Below are 15,726 nucleotides of genomic sequence, written 5' to 3'. Positions count from 1 at the left end.
CTCATCTCCAGTGTGAAGTTCCAAAATGATTCTCGATTGAGAAATTTTCTCCTGTGGTCTCCACCCTTCATGGTCTGTCCACTTTTTCAATACCACAGAAAATAAGACCACTTGTATCACCCTTATGGACATTTGTAAAGTGTTTAGAAACTGCAGAAGACAAAACCCGAGGGTTAGCGGCATCTGAAAGATGTTATTCTTATTTTCAAAGGGCATGTACCCTACATATTGCAATTTGAAATCCCTAGAGGAGGACTGGTAAACCTGCTGCTATGCAGTCCTTCATATTCCTTTTCTTTGTATAACCCCACCACTGACTGGCAGCGTTCTGTCTATGCACAGCGTACAAAGAAAACCGATACTCAGTGGTGTGGGTGGGGTTATACAGAGCTCAGCATTCAGCAAACTGATGGATCTGCTGCATAGGAAACAGACATTTTATCAAAACTGCAGTTTAAAGCTCAGTAAGTGACACATAACTGGAATCAGGGTCTCTGCCCCTACATTATGCTGCTCTCAGGTTACCTAGCAAAAGTCTGGTGATAGATGCCATATAAAGCATTACCTGCCTGTCCTCCAATTTAACAGAAAATGAACTACCGCTTTAACAACTTTAGGAAAGCTAAAATTAGCCTCTTCAGTACTGTAGACCATCAGTGGTTTAGAGTAGTGGGTAACTCTTTTTTTGTGCAAGTCAAAAGTGCTTTAAAGGGGTTGTCTGGCCTTGGCATACAAGTCTGCAGCCACCCTGTGAGTCGTGAATCCTCACAGTGAGTGCACTGCGCGCTCGGAGGATTTTACGGTGTCAGGAGCAGGCGGTAATGTGACCGCAAGTAAGAGATTCGCATACTTCCAGCCACATTCTAACTAGACGTGTTCGTGCTCAGTCAGTGGCCATGCATGTCTAGTCGGCACATGACTGCATGTATACTGTGAGGAGTCACAACTCTGTAATCACATAGTCTGCAGTCAGTCTAAGGCCAGACAATCCCTTTAACGATGATCCTTAAGCTGGATATAGAAATATATCCGAGAGCAAATCATTCTTCCCAGATATTGCTTCTCTCTGCGGAGTGCGATGTCTGTCCTATTCATTATGTGAGGGCTTAAGGTCAGCAGGTTGTTGATCTAATGTAGACGCCAACTAACCCGATAAATGTGCCTTTCAAGATTAATTGCATTTTGCCTCTTTTTTAGTATGTCTGTAACCTATAGCACTGGGGATGGAGACATATTCCATCCTGTAATGCACCATGGATTTATTTCAGTAAAAACATGACGGGCATGGGGCGATTGTGGCCCGCAGCCTCTATAGTTACTGTATGATTAGACTTGTCTCTTACTATGAAGGAATACATCTGTTCGAAGGGAAACGGCATAGGAGACTCCGTATATAGCAGCTATCCGTGCCCCGAGCCTGTAATTGTAAAAAGCCATATTGATTGAAGCAACTAAACTATTGGCTTCAAAGCGGAAAGCCCTGAAATTACACCGTAGTATTTGACAAGAGATGCCACCAAAACTTACAGGCTCTAACCAATCGATTAAGACAAAAAACGAGATCTGTTGTAATCTGGCGGCTTTTATTGTGCAGAAAGTCTCTCCTGACCGCGGCATTTAGCTGGATTCAGTGCTAGAAGTCACCGCTAGCTGAATTCTGAAATTGGTGACCTTCCTGTTTCCTGGCTGATTTCTGATCACCTTCATGTCCCCTTTAAATTGCTTTTCTCTGACCGTTCTCTGATAAGGTAGCCGCTAAGTAGCCATTCTTGGCGCTCACAGTTTGTGCATGATTTACAATCATGGCTGTATGTCTCCATACCACCTGCAGCGCCATTCTTGCCATTAAAAGGGTACGCGCACAGAATCTTTTGGGCACTGGCACGCCCGTCAGGGCCGCTACCATGGATCTGCTGTTGGGAGACACTCACGGATGTAGTCTTGAAGCGGCTTTTCTGGCATCTTTACAGTTGCTGGGCCTCCAGCGTCTATTACTGTATAGCCTGAAGTGGTTAAAAGATGTGACAAAAGATGGTGTTTTCACATTGCTGTGGATTATGTTCATTTTGTGGGGCACTTTTTTTTTTTAGACAGATACCGGAGGGGGATCCACCTGAGAAAGACGCCTTGTGCACTTAGCTGTAGAGGAAACTTGACAGAGGTTGTGGATATATTCAGGTTGACTAGGACCTCTTTAAGGCCATGCACGTATGACATATTTTTCAGGCAGTTTCTGCTTGTAATCCAACTGAAAAAGCACCACAAAAGTGCCCCGTAATATCAACACAGTGCCACGGTAGCATCGAAACGACATTGCTGTGCCCATCTTTTGTCTTATGTCATTTCTTATAACTGCTACAGAGTTCGGAACCAGTGAAACAACAGTTTAAAAAAAAAAGTGACATGCTCGTTCTTTTGGCGGCTAGAAGCTGTCTTCTTTCTATTCTTCACGCTGTAGAGTGCAAGGCGCCGTCAGTTGAGCTGCCGCTAGAACGATGACAAACCTGCTTCAGAAAAACGACCGCCGACGTTGTTCCTAAACAGTCTCATTTGGAGAAAGTAAGCTGCTGCGCCGGTGTCTAAAAGTTGTTATATACACATAGCCTAAAATTGAACCTTTGTTACTTTTTTTTCTCCATTATAAACGAAAGTTATGCTGCTATGGCAAAGGAGCCCATCAGTAAAGAAAACCCATTGTTTACTTGTAAACATAGTGGTGATTTGCAGCTAAACACTTTCTTAAATATATACGGCTGTCTCATTTTATGTGCAGCTGCAGGGAGAAAATGAAATCACATTCTCCCTGCAGCCTCTGCTTTGCAGTGTCGAGCCTGTCAGCGTGCACTACACAATCTCTTTGCTCCTGCTCCCTGTTCCCTGAGAACACTTTAGTTTATCAATCAGACTGCAGGGGGCATGATACCAGCAAAGTGCAGAGATGATTGATGCCACCCCTAGGCTATTCTGAGGACTGAATCACTGAGACTAATCTTCCGTTTTGCAGAATTAAGACATCATTACAGACTACATTAGGAGGCTGATATAACGCTTCTAACACTTTCTAGGGGTAAATCCTGCTATCAGGCTGCTTATATAACAGTATTTATCTGCAGATTATCACTATGGCTGCATATGCAGTGGGGAAAAAAGTATATAGTCAGCCACCAATTGTGCAAGTTCTCCCACTTAAAAAGATGAGAGAGGCCTGTAATTGAGAAAACAAATCCAGGAAATCACCTTGTGTGATTTGGCAAGATTTATTTTGCAAATTATAAGGGAAAATAAGTATTTGGTCATTAACAAAAGTTCATCTCAATATTTTGTTATATATCCTTTGTTGGCAATGACAGAGGTCAAACGTTTTCTGTAAGTCTTCACAAGGTTGGCACACACTGTTGGTGGTCTGTTGGCCCATTCCTCCATGCAGATCTCCTCTAGAGCAGTGATGTTTTGGGCCTGTTGCTGGACAACACGGACTTCCAAATCCTGCCAAAAGTTTTCTGTGGGGTTGAGATCTGAAGACAGGCTAGGCCACTCCAGGACCTTCACATTCTTCTTACAAAGCCACTCTTTAATTGCCCTAGTGGTGTGCTTGGGATCATTATCATGCTGAATGACCCATCCACGTTTTATCTTCAATGCCCTTGCTGATGGAAGGAGGTTTGCACTGAAAATCTCACAATACATGGCCCCATTCCTTCTTTCATGCACACGGATCAGTCATTCTGGTCCCTTTGCAGAGAAACAGCCCCAAAGCATGATGTTGCCACCCCCATGCTTCACAGTAGGTATGGTGTTCTTTGGATGCAACGCAGCATTCTGTCTCCTCCGAACATGACAAGTTTTGTTTCCACCAAACAGTTCTACTTTGGTTTCATGAGACAATATGACATTCTCCCAATGCTCTTCTGGATAATCCAAATGCTCTCTAGTAAACTTCATACGGGCCAGGACATGTACTTGCTTAAGCAGGGGGATACATCTGGCACTGCAGGATCTGATTCTCTGGTGGCGTAGCGTGTTACTGATGGTAGCCTTTGTTACCGTGGTTCCAGATCTATGCAAGTCATTCACTAGGCACCCCATGTAATTCTGGGATTTTTGGTCACCGTTTTTGCGATAATTTTGACCCCACGGGGTGAGATCTTGCGTGGAGCCTCAGGTCAAGGGAGATTATCAGTGGTCTTGTATCTCTTCCATTTTCTTATTATTGCTCCCACAGTTGATTTCATCACACCAAGCTGCTTGCCTATTGCAGATTCTGTCTTCCCAGCCTGGTGCAGGGCTACAATTTTGTTTCTGGTGTCCTTCGACAGCTCTTTGGTCTTCACCATAGTGAAGTTTGGAGTGTGACTGTTTGAGGTTGTGGACAGGTGTCTTATTCTGATAGCAAGTTCAAACAGATGCCATTACTACAGGTAATGAGTGGAGGACAGAGGAGCCTCTTAAAAAGATGTTACAGGTCTGTGAGAGCCAGAAATCTTGCATGTTTTTAGGTGACCAAATACTTTTTTTCCACCATAATTTGCAAAATAAATCTTGCCAAACCAGACAAGGTGATTTTCTGGATTTATTTTCTCATTTTGACCCTCATAGTTGTGGTCTACCTATTATGTCAATTACAGGCCTCTCTCATCTTTTTAAGTGGGAGAACATGCACAATTGGTGACTAAATACTTCTCCACTGTAATTGCATTTTTTTTTTTTTTGCTGACCGGTTCCCGTTCTATGCCTCTATGGGTATATGATGGATCTGTCTGAAGAAAAGGGTGTCTGTGCACCACCATCGGGTGAGGCAACAGTGGACAAGGCAACGGTTAGATGGATTCATAACTGGCTTAGTGATCAGACCCAAAGAGTGGTCGTAAATGGCTGCACATCCAGTTGGAAGAATGTCTCAAGTGGGGTAACACAGGGCTCTGTCCTGGGCCCTGTATTGTTCAACATCATTAGCAAAGATTTAGATGACGGAATTGAGGGTAAACTGATTAAATTTGCTGATGATACAAAGCTAGGAGGGATAGCTAATACTAGAGAAGAGAGAGAATTCAAAAAGATAAATAAACTGGAGCAGTGAGCAGCAACTAACAGAATGTTTATTAACAGGGAAAAATGGAAATTACTACATCTGGGCAATAAAAATGAAAAAAGCATATACAGAATGGGAGGAATAGGGCTAAGCAACAGCACATGTGAAAAAGACTTGGGTATACTAATAGATAAACAACTGAACATGAGTCAACAGTGTGATGCAGCAGCAAAAAAGGCAAATACAATTCTGGGATGTATTAACAGAAGCATACAGTCTAGATCACGTGAAGTCATTATTGCCCTCTACTCCTCTTTGGTCAGACCTCATCTGGAATATTGTGTCCAGTTTTGGGCACCACATTTTAAAAAAGACATCAACAAACTGGAGCAAGTTCAGAAAAGAGCGACCAGAATGGTGACCGGTCTGCAATCCATGTCCTACGGGAGCGGTTGCAGGATTTGGGAATGTTTAACTTGCAAAAGAGAAAACGGAGAGGAGACTTAATAGTTGTCTACAAATATCTCAAGGGCTGTCACATTGTAGAAGGATCATCTTTATTCTCATTTGCACAAGGAAAGACTAGAAGCAGTGGGATGAAACTGAATGGGAGGAGATACAGATTAGATATTAGAAAAAACTTCTTGACAGTTAGGATGATCAGTGGGTGGAACAGGCTGCCACGAGAGGTGGTGAGTTCTCTTTCAATGGAAGCCTTCAAACAGAGGCTGGACAGACATCTGTCTGGGATGATTTAGTGAATCCTGCTTTGAGTAGGGGGTTGGACCAAATGACCCAGGAGGTCCCTTCCAAGTACTCTACCATTCTATGAATTCTGTAAGAGGTGATGATGAGTCAGTAGCTCTCTCCACTCCATTCCTTTGTATGAAAGTTATGATAATTTGTCACTTGCGAGCAACTGGCCCCATTCTTGAAGTATAGTCAGTTCCCAGCAATGGGACAAGTATCTATCATACATTTATGGCTTGGCTTGATAGTCCGCAAGTCTACGACATGGGAATAACCCATTAAATCTGTTAGTGATAATATATAGTTTGTAAGATTTCATAGAAATATGTTATTACTGTTTTTTTTCTGTATAAAAGATTTCAAATCTGGAGTTTCTTACTATATGGTACAACAAGACAAGCTGTAAAGTAAGCAATTATTGTATAAGAATTAAGCGCGCTGAACTCACCAGCTCTAATCGTTGTACCATGCAATCATTACATAGATAATTCGATGCGTCTTATTCTGTTAGGTCAGTCAGTACAAGCCATATGACCACAGCTTTTATAGATAATCACTAATAGATGATAGTACACAGTACCTCATGCTGTTAGATACCCATAAATTGGCTGCAAATTAGATGTAAAGCTCCACTCTTCCTATTACTGACCAAAATAATGTCTTCTTCAGGGCCATTGTTCAAATAAGTAACCCATTACTTTTTCCTGGTAATAGATGCATCCATTTCATTGGAAAAGAGAAGTATGCGAGACTTAATAGCCAAAAAGTGACCCTTGAGTTTATCGTCCCATTATTCATGACCTTAATGTCCATTACAGCGTTCTTCTCTGGCTGTAACTTCTCAGAGAAGACTCTTTAGTTTAAAAGCCGCTTAAATACTAAGAAGCTGCACTGACTCTATTAGCGGAGTGTATGCCGGAGATGTGGCAAGGCCCTGAACAAACGGGCAAGTTAGAATGGTTTACTTTCTGAAAGATGACTAGTAGCAAAATGGCATGAGGTTGGCTTGTGCTGGCTCACCATTCTATTGATAATGGCATATAAAAATGGCACAGCACTCCACCCACGACATTCTTGCTTTCAACTTGCAGATTTTTTTAAATTACCATAGTTTAGTAATAGGATCTCCATGAAAAAGCTAAGCAGCAGCATTTTAGATTTTTAGTCTTAAGATGAAACTTTGGGATTAACCAAGATGATAGAAAGGTCTTTGTGATACTAGCCCGGCTTTATGGATTCATACTTCCTTGGGGTGCTCTAATTTATGAACTTTGAATTTGTGGTTGAGCGGGAGACTTGCATTTTTAAGAACTAATCTCTACCCATGGTTCCAGTAAAGATCTCTATACATCTTGGATTATGGTTGATCGAACCAGTCGACCTCCCGAGCCAGATCTATGATGGGATAGTTTGATTTCCTTGTGTTCTCCAGGTCGGGTAGCGCCTGTTAGATGAGTCCAGCTGTGTCTCACACTATTCGACATTCAAAGAGCACATGAGCGCTCTTGTGTGGAAGAGTCAGAAGCCACAATCTGTCAAAGGCCTATGGGAACCTTAAGTCCCGATAGTAGTGTAAGATAGAGAACAGAGTTTTATTTTTCCAACTATTTAAGGTCTTTACCTAGACAAAATGACTGTTTATGGTGTCTTTAAGATTTGCCTATGCTTTACTTTTTTTCTGTGAAGACCTGATAGGGGCCATCCAATATCAGGATTGAGTAGAAAGGTGTCCATGCTAAGATATGCGACACATTCATGTTCATCATTCGATGAGCCATCCTGTAATAAAGGGAAAATTATATGTTTCAATTGATTTAACAGTTATTTCGCTCAACTTAACCACAAGCCACCAACTAAGTGGGGAGAAGGGAATACATTGCTGTTATGGTGGGAACGGAGTATCGGAGATCCAGTATGTCCGAGGACAGTAGTGAGGCCTCATACACATAAGATTGTTGGTTTAAACTGTTGATAGTGGGGTGTTCGCCTGACCTTTTTAAATAATCGAGAAGGATTCATTACTTCATGCTCTATTTCGAAAGGACTGTTCTCTTCTAAACTGATATTTGTTTTCTTTTATCGATTTTAAGACTGAAGATCTTCTCCGAGAGATTCGACAGCTGAAAGAAGAGTCAAAAAAGAAGGATGAAACAATTAAGCATTTACAGGAACAACAGGTGAGAAAAGCTTTATCCATTTTCTCCATCATTGGCTTGACACCGGCCTGATTTAGACAGAGCTGTGTGTAGAAGTCTAGGAGGACTGGCACACAAAGTACTATGAAGCTGGGAAAGTTCTCTGGCTGTGGACATGTGCTGCATGAATTTTCTTACCATTCAGGATGCTAGGCTCGGCTTATGAAGAGCCTGTCTTGTGTGACGTAACCTGAGAATCACACAGATGACATCACGCAAGGCCAGTAAGCCAAACGCTGTGCCGGGGAACCTAGAAGACCAGGAAATTTGCGCTTCTGTATGCTGCCAGAGAGCTGCACAAACTCCTCTCCTTCTCTCTCTAGTAGGGTATATGGATGGGGAATACACAATATAGCTCCATTAATTTCCAACTGGCCCCTTTCCACTGCTCTGCATACTTTGCCTTTTTAGTGGAGAGAAAATATTTATTGAATTAGATTTTAAGCACATTATTATTTTTGTGTAATACATATATTTCCGAAACCGGGCTAAGGTAAGCTTGGGCACACGATAGAAGGTGCAAATGTTTTATAAAGTGCTATTTCACTACATTTTACTTGTCCTGTTCCTTAGAAAATGAACTTCAGACTGTATAAAATATTGAGCAGTTTAAAGATGCTATTCAGCTCCTAGAATGTTTTACACAGTGATATTTTAATTTATCAAGAACGACTTTATTTTTAAATCCTCAACCAGATCCAACACTGAGTAATACTATTTATTTCATGGGTAGTTTTGTCAGAAGACCTTGCTTTTTTTCTTCTTTTTCGGCTGTGTCTCATCTATAAAGCTCGACAGTTCTAGATTGCTTGTCGTGCAGAACAAAACTGTTTTGCTGACTGATACACTTGAGTATTTCCTTCTGTAAAAGTCTTCTGCCATCTCATTGCTTCCATCTGCCTCACTTTACCAACTTATGGATGTCTACATTTTTCAACCCTTTCACTACATATTTTCAGACAGCAATAAATTCACATTCTTCAGCGTTGTTGTTCTTGTAAATTACTGCAGTGCCCTGCAAATGAGGAAAGAGTAGAACCAATGGAGAAAGAGCCGAATATGGGTCAAGGAAGGATGAGAAAAAATGAGAATAAAACACCTTTATTAGGACAATTGGTGAAATGGTGGCACAACTAACAGAGGTGCCTGCAAGTACAAATAAAGTGATAAAACACAGCATCCTGTGGGGAATATATATACCGTATTTTTCGCTTTTTAAGACGCACCCCAAATTTTGAGGAGAAAAATAGGGAAAAAACTTTTTTTAATAAAATGGTGGTGCATCTTATAGTCCATGCGTATTATTGCTTACTGGGGGTGGTCCTGGAGGAGGCTGGAGTGGAACATTGCTGCTGGGATGAGGGGGAGTTTTGATGTGCAGCGTGCCGCTGCCGGTGTCTGATACTGCCGCCGCCCTCTGTCCCCATGATGCTTGCTGCCCCGGCACTGTCCCTCGGTGCTTGCCACCACCGCCGTGCTCTGTCCCCCAGTGCTTGCCGCCGCGGTGCTCTGTCCCTGGTGCTTGTCACCACTGCCGCGCTCTGTCCCCCGGTTCTTACCCCCACCGCAGCGCTCTGTCCCGTTCAGCGTGGGGGTAAGAACCGGGGGACAGATTTCAGCGCTGAAATCTCATCTCCCGAGATTTCAGTGCTGAGATCTCCATCTGCGCATGCGCGGCGGCCATTTTCCAGGAAGAAATCCACAGGAAAGCAGGCATGAAGCGGCAGAGACCCCCCACGCTGAACGGGACAGAGCGCGGCGGTGGCGGCAACCACCGGGGGACAGAGCGTGGCGGTAAGAACCGGGGGACAGCGCCGCGGCAGCACTGAGGGACAGCGCCACGGCAAGTACTGGACACCCTCCACGGCAGCACAGAAAGGTATATCCTCTTTGTAAGACGCACCCTCATTTTCCCCTCAAATTTGGGGGAAAAAGTGCGTCTTACAAAGTGGAAAATACGGTGTATATATATATATATATAACACAAAGGTAAATTATTACACCAAAGGTACCAGCTCTACCAAGATCTGTGTACCTACAAAGTAAAGGGAAAGTATGGTTACCTGGTGGTAGACTGTACAGATGTGGCATGTACCCAGACGTGCGTTTCAGACCACATCCTTCTTCAGGGATACATGGTCTGAAACGCACGTTGGAGTACATGCCGCATCCACACATTCTACCACCCTTTACTTTGTAGGTACACTGATCTTGGCTATATATTTATCATTAAATCACAAGTGATATGCCAACATTTCACCACTCTTATCTTGGCCTTTACATGTATGTACTTTTTCAGTGCATTCTGCCTACTTTGGGGTGGGTATATATCCATCCCTGTGTTCTTACTCTCTACTTACGCTTTCTGTCACAGCATCTGATGACCCTACACCATTGCTATACACCCTTTTTAAGCCTATTGATTCTGACTACTCCCAAATTTGGGATCCTCTGATGCACCCTGTACAGAATCATTCTGACACCTGGCAAGTCTTGTCCACTTGGACATCTATACACAATATTATGCTCCTTTGACTACCAGCTCTACTTTTGATGTATTAATTTACCTTTGTGTTGAATATACAGTGCCTACAAGTAGTATTCAACCCCCTGCAGATTTAGCAGGTTTGATAAGATGCAAATAAGTTAGAGCCTTCAAACTTCACACAAGAGCAGGATTTATTAACAGATGCATAAATCTTACAAACCAAAAAGTTATGTTGCTCAGTTAAATTTTAATAAATTTTAAACATACAAGTGTGGGTCAATAATTATTCAACCCCTAGGTTTAATATTTTGTGGAATAACCCTTGTTTGCAATTACAGCAAATAATCGTCTTTTATAAGACCTGATCAGGCCGGCACAGGTCTCTGGAGTTATCTTGGCCCATTCCTCCATGCAGATCTTCTCCAAGTTATCTAGGTTCTTTGGGTGTCTCATGTGGACTTTAATCTTGAGCTCCTTCCACAAGTTTTCAATTGGGTTAAGGTCAGGAGACTGACTAGGCCACTTCAACACCTTGATTTTTTGCCTCTTGAACCAGGCCTTGGTTTTCTTGGCCGTGTGCTTTGGGTCGTTGTCTTGTTGGAAGATGAAATGACGACCCATCTTAAGATCCTTGATGAAGGAGCGGAGGTTCTTGGCCAAAATCTCCAGGTAGGCCGTGCTATCCATCTTCCCATGGATGCGGACCAGATGGCCAGGCCCCTTGGCTGAGAAACAGCCCCACAGCATGATGCTGCCACCACCATGCTTGACTGTAGGGATGGTATTCTTGGGGTCGTATGCAGTGCCATCCAGTCTCCAAACGTCACGTGTGTGGTTGGCACCAAAGATCTCGATCTTGGTCTCATCAGACCAGAGAACCTTGAACCAGTCTGTCTCAGAGTCCTCCAAGTGATCATGAGCAAACTGTAGACGAGCCTTGACATGACGCTTTGAAAGTAAAGGTACCTTACGGGCTCGTCTGGAACGGAGACCATTGCGGTGGAGTACGTTACTTATGGTATTGACTGAAACCAATGTCCCCACTGCCATGAGATCTTCCCGGAGCTCCTTCCTTGTTGTCCTTGGGTTAGCCTTGACTCTTCGGACAAGCCTGGCCTCGGCACGGGAGGAAACTTTCAAAGGCTGTCCAGGCCGTGGAAGGCTAACAGTAGTTCCATAAGCCTTCCACTTCCGGATGATGCTCCCAACAGTGGAGACAGGTAGGCCCAACTCCTTGGAAAGGGTTTTGTACCCCTTGCCAGCCTTGTGACCCGCCACGATCTTGTCTCTGATGGCCTTGGAATGCTCCTTTGTCTTTCCCATGTTGACCATGTATGAGTGCTGTTCACAAGTTTGGGGAGGGTCTTAAATAGAAAAGGCTGGAAAAAGAGATAATTAATCCAAACATGTGAAGCTCATTGTTCTTTGTGCCTGAAATACTTCTTAATACTTTAGGGGAACCAAACAGAATTCTGGTGGTTTGAGGGGTTGAATAATAAATGACCCTCTGAATAAACTTTTCACAATTTAAAACAAAATTAAACAAAGAAATAACATTCTTTTTTGCTGCAGTGCATTTCACACTTCCAGGCTGATCTACAGTCCAAATGTCACAATGCCAAGTTAAATCCGAATGTGTAAACCTGCTAAATCTGCAGGGGGTTGAATACTACTTGTAGGCACTGTATATATATATACACAATGGGATGCTGTGTTTTATCATTTTGTTTGTACGTGCAGGCACCTCTGTTAGTTGTTCCACCATTTCACCAATTGTCCTCATAAAGGTGTTTTATTCCCATTTTTCGGCTCTTTCTCTGTTCATTCTATTGTATAAATCCGAATGGTCTGCCATTCCTTTGTTTGCCCATATATTTCACTATCACCAATGATATGTATGGTATATATATTACTAGTTAAATATATATCTACTGCTCTGGTTCAGTTACGTCTTGATCCAGGCTGGGTTTTGTATCCGGTCTCCCTTTTCCGGTCTGATCATGTCAAGGGTTAACTTTTCTTTGCCTCGTTCTTGTGCCAGGCTAGCTATATCTCTTCACTGCTTCCTGCAGGCGGTGTCAGTTATAGTTTCTGCCTACGGCGTGAGTAGCTGACTCTGTGTATACCCTGATTTGTCCTTCTGCTGTTTATGACTTTGCCCGTGTCTGTTTGTTCCCCCTTCCCGTCTCGACTCTGTGTTCCCCCTTCATGTTGTGGACTCCCTGGTATCTGACTCTGCTTTGACCCTGACATGCTGTTTGATCTTGTCTTTTCCATATTTGCTCCTGACCGGTACTGACCCATTTGGCTTGTTTCTGAATCTGTGTTTGTTTATTCCTTTGGTACTTCGTTACCTAGCGTGTTTGACTATTCTGCTGCCACCTCGTGGTAGCCTCGCTGCTGCGCTGCAGGTCTGCTCTTGCTGTGTGCAGTCCTCTCTCCACTCTATTGCCATCTAGTGGAGCTTGCATCTACCTGCATAGCAGCAGCGTGACAAGTTTGTTCTGATCTTTATACATGAAGAAAAAGACATAGCGAATCAGAAGAACTATACTACTTTTCTAATTGAAGGTATTCGCTAATATTACTACTCCTTCTACATATTGGGGTAGGATCTTGGAGATGGGAATACCCCTTTAAGAATAAGCTCTGGAAGCAGGTTCTTGGGGAAATCTATGTTCAGGCCATAGATCTTAACCGCTCAATTACATTTAAGAAAAATGTGGATTTCTGTGGAATAAGATTTCAGATTACAGATATCAAGGTCTCATTTTGTTAGACGATCTAGGACCTACATGCCCATATTAGACGACTTAGGAAAGTTGACCCTACTGACACATTCCCTTTAGTAATACGCACTGGTTCCTGAGATCTGATCATGAGACAGCAATATTATTGTGCTACCTATAGAAAAGTCCAACTTATTCCACAATAAACAGTTAATATTAAATATATCTTATCCTATAAACGTCTAGTGAACTGTCTTGTGTTGACTCCTCATTTTCTGTACAACTGCGCTACCACATGAGCTTATATCTCTTCTAAATAGCCAAAATGCACAGAGGTAGGAATAAATGTATACTGTGCACAATGCCTCGTCCTATGGTCAGGAGCTAATCAGAGCTTTAAAACAAAAAGCGTCTGACTAGTGATAGGTAATTGAGAACCGATGGTCTAATTGTTGTTTCACGTGACTTATTCAGAATTATCGGCCGTGTGTATATGATTAATAACACTATTATACATTACCTGAACATTTATCACTTGTAGCTTACATTATCACAGTTTTCCCCTCTGTAGGCTCCTTGTCTAATTTTAGGTATTACACTAAATATTTTTTAGGCGGAATTCACATGAAACCCGATTTGAAAAGTCACTAAGAAGAACGAACATGCACACTGCAATGTCAAAACGACTTGCCGTGCATATGTTAATTCTTTTTGAGCTTCATTTAAACACTCAGCCTTTCGAAAGCAATGAAGTGACTAAAAGAAGTGACCTGATCATTCTTCAGGCAGATTCCGCTCAGAAGTAACTCTGTAGTATATTGTTGTATTTAAAAATAAACATGTCTTCTCCCTCTTTGTCACGAAGGACATTATATAGAAGTACTGAGCAGTGCAGATATGAATCCAGCATTGGGGTGAGATGAAGATAAAGATTTTTGGTACTCGCTGTAGAATCTGTTTCTTGGTAGTCTTCATTGGGGGACACAGAACCATGGGATAATTTGCAGCCACTTGGAAGCTGGCACTATTATTACATTTAAAATGAAAATTGGCTCCATCCCAGCTGACTATACCTCGTCTGCTAGCATCAATCTCACTCCGTTTAGTGAGGAGCAAAAAGCAATAAAGTAGTTGGACAAAAATAGCTCCATTACACCCAAAGAAGAAGAAAACATAAATACATGCCTAATCGGGCAACTAAGGGTGGGTGCTATGTCCAGCAATGAACACTACTGAGAAACAAATTTGATGGTGAGTGCTAAAAATCTTATTTTCTCGGCTGCTTCATTGGGGGACACAGAGAACCATGGGACATCCTAAAGCTATCCCTGGGGTGGGAAAATAAATACTATACTGTTACCACCAAATTCTCCACTCTTACTCAGGCCAAAGCCTCAGCAACTGACTCCTGCAAAATCTTCCTGCCAGGACTTGCATGCGCAGAAGCAAATGTGTGGACCCTGTAAAACTTGGGAGAAGTCATGTACTGATGACCATGTAGCTGCCTTACAGAGTGGCAGGACCGATGCCTGGTGGTGACACGCTCAGAAAGCCGCTACCGCTTGCGTAGTGTGCACCTTAACCCTAAAAGAAGGTGCGCTGGCCTGCGCTCTAAAGGTCTGAACAATGGCTGTTCTAATCCAATGACAAATTTTGTCTTAAAGGTGGCCAGGCCCCTCTGAAGGCTCTCTGGTATGACGAACAAGGAATCAGATTGTCTAAATGGTGCTGTGGCTGATAAATAGCACCGTATAGGACCCTGACAACTTCTAATTTGTGCAGAGCCTTCTTGATTGGATGGCAACACCCAGGGCAAAAGCAAGACAATGTCTTTGTTAAGGTGAAAAGCCAAAGCCACCTTGGGGAGGAAGAACGGAACAGGTCTCAACACTACCTTTTCCTGGTTTAGGATGAGGAAAGGATCTCGACAAAAGAGAGCAGCACACTCCGATATTCTCCACCGGCACTCGGATCGAAGCGTGCGGCCGCATAGCAATACATTCAGCCACACACTCCACTCTTGGGTACCGGTGGCAGTGCTGGGTATTAACATGCTAGACTCGTCCGAGTTTCTCGCATGTGTGATCCCGGCCTAATAGAGGTGATGGCTATAAGGAAAGCTACTTTATAGGCAAAATGAAGCACAGAAGTCTCTGAGAGGCTCAAATGGTGGTAACTTAAGAGTCACAATGACTAGATTAAGGTCCCAAAGATCACGGCGAGGCTAATAAAGTGTTCTAGCGCCCGCTATTCCCTGAAGAAAAGTCCTGACCTGAGGACTAGAGGCAACATCTCTCTGAAACAAGACAGCCTATGTAACATATGTCCCTTAAGATAACTGAGTGCTAACCCTTACTCCAGCCCTGACTGCAAGAAGGAGAGCAGTGATCGCAAAAAAAGAACATTGGAGAAATTCCAGATGTGGTGATAGATTTGCAGTGAGGAGGGTTTCAGTGCCTCGATCATGGTATGGATGACTGATTCTGACAAACTCGCTGCCCTCAGAATCGCGGCCTCAACAGCCTTGCTGTTACA

The 15,726-nt window shown here is 43.0% G+C and overlaps 1 protein-coding gene across 3 annotated transcripts in view; it reads left to right on the top strand.

Annotated features, from left to right (window-relative positions):
* Nucleotides 1-15,726, top strand: part of CCSER2 (coiled-coil serine rich protein 2) — a 221,251-nt gene that overhangs the window by 152,088 nt on the left and 53,437 nt on the right. For all 3 annotated transcript variants that reach the window (XM_073574879.1, XM_073574881.1, XM_073574880.1), the window contains exon 8: nt 7,870-7,956. In XM_073574879.1, the coding sequence (XP_073430980.1) occupies nt 7,870-7,956 (87 nt within the window). The remainder of the gene's footprint in view (nt 1-7,869; nt 7,957-15,726) is intronic.

Source organism: Dendrobates tinctorius, unplaced genomic scaffold (genome assembly GCF_039654945.1).
Source record: "Dendrobates tinctorius isolate UK_male_01 unplaced genomic scaffold, ASM3965494v1 ptg000040l, whole genome shotgun sequence".
Classification (NCBI taxonomy): domain Eukaryota; kingdom Metazoa; phylum Chordata; class Amphibia; order Anura; family Dendrobatidae; genus Dendrobates; species Dendrobates tinctorius.
This window is presented reverse-complemented; position numbering and strand designations above follow the sequence as displayed.